Below are 6,340 nucleotides of genomic sequence, written 5' to 3'. Positions count from 1 at the left end.
ACTTCCAGGCAGTCGCTGAGTTAGGCTATGAGCCCAGCTCAGCGACATAACAAATTTTTTTTGATAGCAGAGTTCCAGTTTCGAGTGCAAAGGTTCTCGCAAGATGTCCTCAGCCAACACTGAATATTAGGCGGCATGCATAATTTATTGGATTAGAAAAGAGAAGGAACAAAGGACAAAAGAGTAGTTAGGCACATGGTTCGCTTTCCTTTGAAAACACAATCGAAGCAGAAAGGCTGACACAAAAATCCATGGCAGCAGTGGTGTCACACAGGTAGGGCAGAGCAAATACACGTCTGTTTCACAACCAACAAGAACTATCTGCAAAGGGTTGCTGCGTGTGTTCAAAAAAAGATTTTGCGCTCACTACTGCACTGTTCTTGCCCAAATTTTGCAGAACGAATCGCATTTTGGCATCGACTTCGTTTAACACTTGGCAAAGTTAATTGCCTGGTTTCTAAGAAAAAAGTGCAAATTTGCCTGCGCTTATGGGAATGCAACTGCTGCCATGATGGCGCAATCATAAACTTGTGTCACCACCTGCAGAAAGCAGCGTTTCAGGGAGGGTAGTCACCTGTTCCAGGAGCGGGCAACACGTGGCAGCCCTTCCTGCAACGCTGCTTTCTGCAAATGACAGCAGGTGGCGACAAAAGTCTGTGCCAGTGCCAGCTTTTCCCATTTATCCCAAAGACAAAAACAGTTCCTAATTTATGTCTTAAAAAACAAGTGACTAATCCTGCCAAGTATTACACTAAACGAAGTTGACGCCAAAATGCGATTGTTCTGCAAAATCTGAGCAAGCACAGGGCAGCAGTGAGCGCAAAATCTTTTTTTGAATACACGCAGCCAAATATTCAGGACCCTGTACTAATTCCACACAAAGACATAAGTGGCTTGGGGCAAAGCTCACTTCTAGTGTTCCACCTGGTGATGCCTTCAGATAATTTCCTGCGACTTTTCTGCGACTGTCGACATTTCCTGCGACTGTCGTCTTCAGGAAATCGTCGCCGCTGGATGATGAAATGAGGATGACGACGAGCACAGCGAGGACAGTGCAAGGCATGTGTGTTTGTAGATGGAGAAAAACAACAAACAACGAATTTCACGTGCCTGCATTCATGCGAGTTTTGTGCAATCGCATGACCACCTGTGTTAACAAACTTACCACTCCCTCTCTTTGTTCTGCAAAATCGAAATTTGAACTGGTCGCTATAGAAAAGGCTCTAAATAACTAATCATATTGAATTGGTCGCTATAGACAAGGCTCTAAATAATTAACCGTGAAGCAAACAAGATGTTGTGCCGTGGTAACTGGTTGATTCGCTCCTTAATGCAGCAGAAAAGACAAGATCCAAAATTTTTGCACCAGTGCTCTTTTAAGCCTGAACTACAGGAGCAAGCTTTATCACGTGGCTAATGGAGATGCTGCGGCACGACATGAAATGTCTGCTGGCTTGCACTACATGAAGCAAAAAGAGACAGGCGCTCACCACACTACTGCGAGTTTATGTTCAATGCGCAAACTACACTCAAACCCCATTATAACGAAGTTGAAGGAGGAGCCAAAATTACTTTGTTATCTGGACCACACTGCATCCCTGTAAATTTATGCCTACCAGCCTTAAAGGGTGCCTCACCAGGCCCCATTAGAAATTTTGGTTATACACTACAAGTTGCAGGGTGCCATTTAGGGAGCATCCTATTAAAATAATTTTTTAAATGGGTTCATTATTCAAGAAGGTAGGAGGAATTAAGATTACTTGCAGCCAGGAGGTAAGCTTCACTACCAACACAGACACTCTCTTCGTTGCATATTTCCATAAAAAAAAAAACTTCTGTTCAAAATTCCGGTGAAGCGTCAGAGGAATCATCGTTGAACATTTACAACCCATGTAACATTCATCTTATATATATTACTTCATTTAATTACAAGTAATGTAGTTGCCAATGTAGTGCCCAGAACTCACTTGTCACCACTCCGGGCCATGCTCTTCTATGCATGGTAACACATCTCTGAAAACTCCATGCAACAGTACATGCAACAATCACTAACTTCTTCGTATAAGCATACTAAAGGCACATTTCAAATACTTTTGACAACTGCACTGCCATGCATTGTCAACATAAATTCTCAGTCCAATGCCAAAAAAATTGGCATATAGCAGCTACATGGCTTGTGTATCCCAAAGGACATGTACACCATGTTCGCCAATCTAGATCAGTGTGTAGTGATTATGTGATCACTGTCAAAAGTTTGTGGACAATCAGAGAGATGGTGCCATAGTAGGCATCAGTTCCACAAAGCCAAGGAGTACACACACCTTCTTGTGTGTACTCCCTGTGTGTATCGTTACAAGGTTCATCAGAACGCTAAGTGAACATGAGAAACACCAGGTCGGTACAAAACAAATATGTATATCAAAAACAGGACTGTACAAACAAGAGGCCCACCACGAAGGTTACTCCTGTGTAGACATGACGGCAGTGACCAGACGAACCAGGGCAGGCAGCTGTGCCAAGTCCTCATGTCGCCTGCGGAACAAAGTTTTCTTTGTGAACTGATGCCTTGACTTTCATGCAAGTGCAATTTCCCAATCACACGAGTGCACTACTAAAGAGACCAGCCCCATTAGATAAAAATAGAACTTGTAGTTCATTCAACTTGGCTTGCAGAACAAATCTGGGGCTGCCATCAAAGTGGCGCAATCACTGCAGAGAGCTATACAAGGAGGCTGGTAGGGAACAGTTCAATTCCAGACTGTACTTAAGGAATTTTAACATTCATTGGCAGAGGATGATTTGTTAATGAAATATTTGTCGCCCCACCTGGAAATTAGGTGTCTTCCTGTGCCAAGCAAACGTCGCTGAAATTCTTTGGTGAAAAAGGTGTTTAGAAGCAAGGTCATTTGGAAGATCCAAAGCTAGTGTTCGCAGGAAAAATAGCCCCATGCAGTGCTGTGGTGCTGCAATATGCGGTGGAATGTCAAAAACGTTGGGGCAACTGTTATGTGCATGGACCTTGCCATTTGCAGTCTAAATGTCCAAAGCGAATTCACAACCACACACTGCACATAAGTAGGCCAACTGCATCTAGACCAACAAGCCAGCTTAAGTATTGAATGTTCCTTCTGTAACTGTCGTATGCAGTGGAACCCCATTGATACATTCCTCACTGTTGCGCTTTCCCGGCTGCTACGCCACCTTCTCGTGGTCCCAACCCGAATCAGATTGACTCCCATGTATTATTATGTCTCCACCTGATAAGTCGCCATTCTGCACTGTTCCTACACCTTGCATTACATTTGAATGCAGCGATCGCGTAAACTTAACTACGCAGGCACGCTCATCGCAATAGCTCTGAATGTGGGACGTGCGATGACCCGTATGGAGAATGACTGGTACTGGAAGAGGAAACTTTGTGTGTGCAGACACTTTCACAAGACACAGGTGGGCGAGTACTGTGGAGAAGCTGCCATGGCGGATGCCTACTGCTGCCCCCCAGATCGCGAGTGCCTCGGACCTTTTCAGGTTCACGTGGGGTCTAGCGGCCAGAAAATGTACCATACAATTGCTGTTTGTTGATTTACTGAATGTTGGTGCCAAAAAGATGGTGTTTCCTGGGAGCATTTGAAATGGTAAAAAAGATATGTGCGGTAAAAAAGATGTGCAAGAAACTTAACTGTATTGGGCAATTTTTCTGTGTTCTCAATTGCGAACATTGGCGCTAGGAAATCATATGAAATGGGATCGTATCAATGAGGTTCTAGTGTATACCAACTCAACAAGCTCTTGATTCTTCTACACTTTACCCAAGCTTCTTGCCTTCAAAGTAGCTCCCTTCGTTAGCAACATGCCACTCTCAATATTTCTTCCATATTTGTACTACCTTCTGGAACACTTTATTAAAAGCGAATTAATTCTGCAAACATTTCTTGTAATGGCCTCCCTTGAAGGCAGATTTCAACTTGGGAAACTTTAAGAAGTCCACTGGAGCCATATCTGGAGACCAGGCTGGCTGGGGTACACTGGTCACTTTCATTTTGTTGCCGCAGCATAACACACAACTAGTCTGCCAGGAGCTGAGGTCGCTTCAAGCACATGGCTTCTCTAAAATGCTTCAGGAATGCTACATAAAGCTCCTTGTTTGCTGTCTGTCCACATAGAAAGTGTACATAGTAAAAAAAAAAAAACTGTCATACCTGCCTGCCAAAAAAAAAAGCCCGAGCATCACCTTCATGTTAGATAAACTAATGCAAGCTCTCTTTGATTTGGAGCGATTCTTGCTCCTCCCACTGTGAAACTGAACCCTGGCTTCTATGTCATATTGTACACCTAGGTTTCATCTCCTGCTACAATGGTCTTCAAAAAGTGTTCACCAGTATTGGCACAATCAAGCTGTTCTTGACTGATGTTAACACGGTTCACTCTCTGGTTCTCTGTGTGAGCATGCATGCATGTGTGTGTGGTATGTGTATTCAACAGTACCGAGCATCATGCTGAATCCTTTTAAATCGCAGGCATGCCCACGGACAGTGCATTTCCCACAGAATTCTTGCAGTGAAGAAATAAAAAGCTATCATATTTTAGGAGATAAGCTCACTGCCTGTCTATAAAATTCAAGGGGTGCACCATTCTGCTCTGTGTAGCAAAGGATCCAAGTTTGTGCATAGAAGGCAATGACAAATTGAAGAACCTATTGCAACAAAGCCTACCTCTTGAGCTCCTCTTCCTTTGGAGGTGTCAGTATGTCTGAGGCAGCGCTATGCAAAGGAAGGAGAAAGAAAATGAAATGTCTCAAACACTCTTAAAGTCATTTGCAGGAAGCTCACTGCATTGATTGCCTCAGGAGCCTAACAAAAAAAAAATGGAGCCAAGAACTACACAGCAAAAAAGGGAACATACAATGCAGTTTAAGTAATGAATGCTATTAGTCATTCTGAAAGGGCTACCCAATGCCTGTGTTTTTCAATATGAGACATACCAGTAAAAAAAGAATGGAACGCTCAGTAACAAAACACTGCAGAAGTGAAGTGTGGCCATTCGAAGGAATGGCATATAATTTCACCGTAGGTTTCTGATGATTTGCATTATTTTAACTGCCCGAGGGCATAATTGTCCAAAAAGCACAGACTGTGCTTCTGATCTGCCTGGTTTTTCAAAAGTGTGTCATTGAAAGTATCGAAATGGTAAAGTTAAAAAGCAATTGTGTTGTGAAGGGCACCAAAAAATTTTAAAACATGTGCATGATAGCCCATGTAAAGTAACGTCATAGCACAAATGGGACATATAACCTATGAACATTAAGATATCCATAAAAGCCTCATGGACACACTATTAGAAGTGGGAGGGGAGAGAGAAAAACATATATTTTCCTTTTTAAGTTTGTTTTGAGCACATATGTTTTTTGGGATACCTAGGCAGTTCAATAACAAGCAACAGCAAACAGATACTGAGAAGCAACACATTGTTTTTAGACAACAGTGAAAAAGTAAGCTATCTTGCTGTTGCCAATTTTGCCTGTTGTAGGCAAGATGTCTAATTGTTTTTCTTGAAGCAGGTATACCGCTACAGTGTCCTTTCACCATCAGAAGACTCTCATATGGTCACAAACTGACAAAAAAAAAAAACTCTTTCCTCAAACAAAATTTTTCATAAAAATTGATGCAACATTCACCAAATCATTAAACGGGCACTAATATTAGTACACTTTATGGAAAACTTGGGAGAGTTCAGAGGTGTGTGTAGGACGTGAAAGATTGCATTACAATGTGCAACAGCTTGTGATGCAGCTTATTCACCAAAAAGTGCCTGTACGAGGCCGTAACCAATTCAACATGCAGTTCTTGCTGGGGCCAAAAAGAGTGACGAATCCGACAGCAAGACCTCAGCTCAGACTCACGTTTACCTGGGAAGATGAGCCTGGTGTTTTTTTTAAAATAACTGCAGATTTTTATAGCTGTCAATATGTCAGGGCTGTTTCAATATTGCTGCTGCTCCAATCGCCTGCTGCGCAACATCACCTTATAGCAGTGGAAAACGCAGCTTTCATACAAGAAGTGCAGCTACATTTTGTGCCAATATTTATTGTTAAAAACTAGGGCTGCATGACTACTCAAAGGTCACCAAATCGAATAGAATATTCAATGTTCAAATAATTAGTTTCGCGAACCACATGTCGCCTGAGCCACGGAGCCCCTCGTGCACGATGCCACCCAAGCGAGCATTTCACTTCATTTTCGGCACAACCGGATGGCCGAGTGAGTGCGCTGCAGACGAGCCGCCCTGGCTGACGCAGTAGCAGACTCGGTGAATGCGAGCGCTCCCCAATATCGGCCCAATG

At 43.0% G+C, this 6,340-nt stretch overlaps 1 protein-coding gene across 1 annotated transcript in view; it reads right to left on the bottom strand.

Moving 5' to 3' along the window:
• Positions 1-2,395: 2,395 nt before the first annotated feature.
• LOC142590257 (AP-5 complex subunit zeta-1-like) overlaps positions 2,396-6,340 on the bottom strand; it is a 61,891-nt gene continuing 57,946 nt past the window's right edge. The window contains exons 17-18 of the mRNA XM_075702199.1: positions 4,713-4,760; positions 2,396-2,532 (exon numbers count right to left, since the gene is read on the bottom strand). Of these exons, the coding sequence (XP_075558314.1) occupies positions 2,460-2,532; positions 4,713-4,760 (121 nt within the window). The 3' untranslated portion in view covers positions 2,396-2,459. The remainder of the gene's footprint in view (positions 2,533-4,712; positions 4,761-6,340) is intronic.

This window comes from Dermacentor variabilis, chromosome 8, assembly GCF_050947875.1.
Source record: "Dermacentor variabilis isolate Ectoservices chromosome 8, ASM5094787v1, whole genome shotgun sequence".
Taxonomy (NCBI): domain Eukaryota; kingdom Metazoa; phylum Arthropoda; class Arachnida; order Ixodida; family Ixodidae; genus Dermacentor; species Dermacentor variabilis.
Note: the sequence above shows the minus strand (reverse complement) of the source record. Positions and strands in the feature narration are given on the sequence as shown.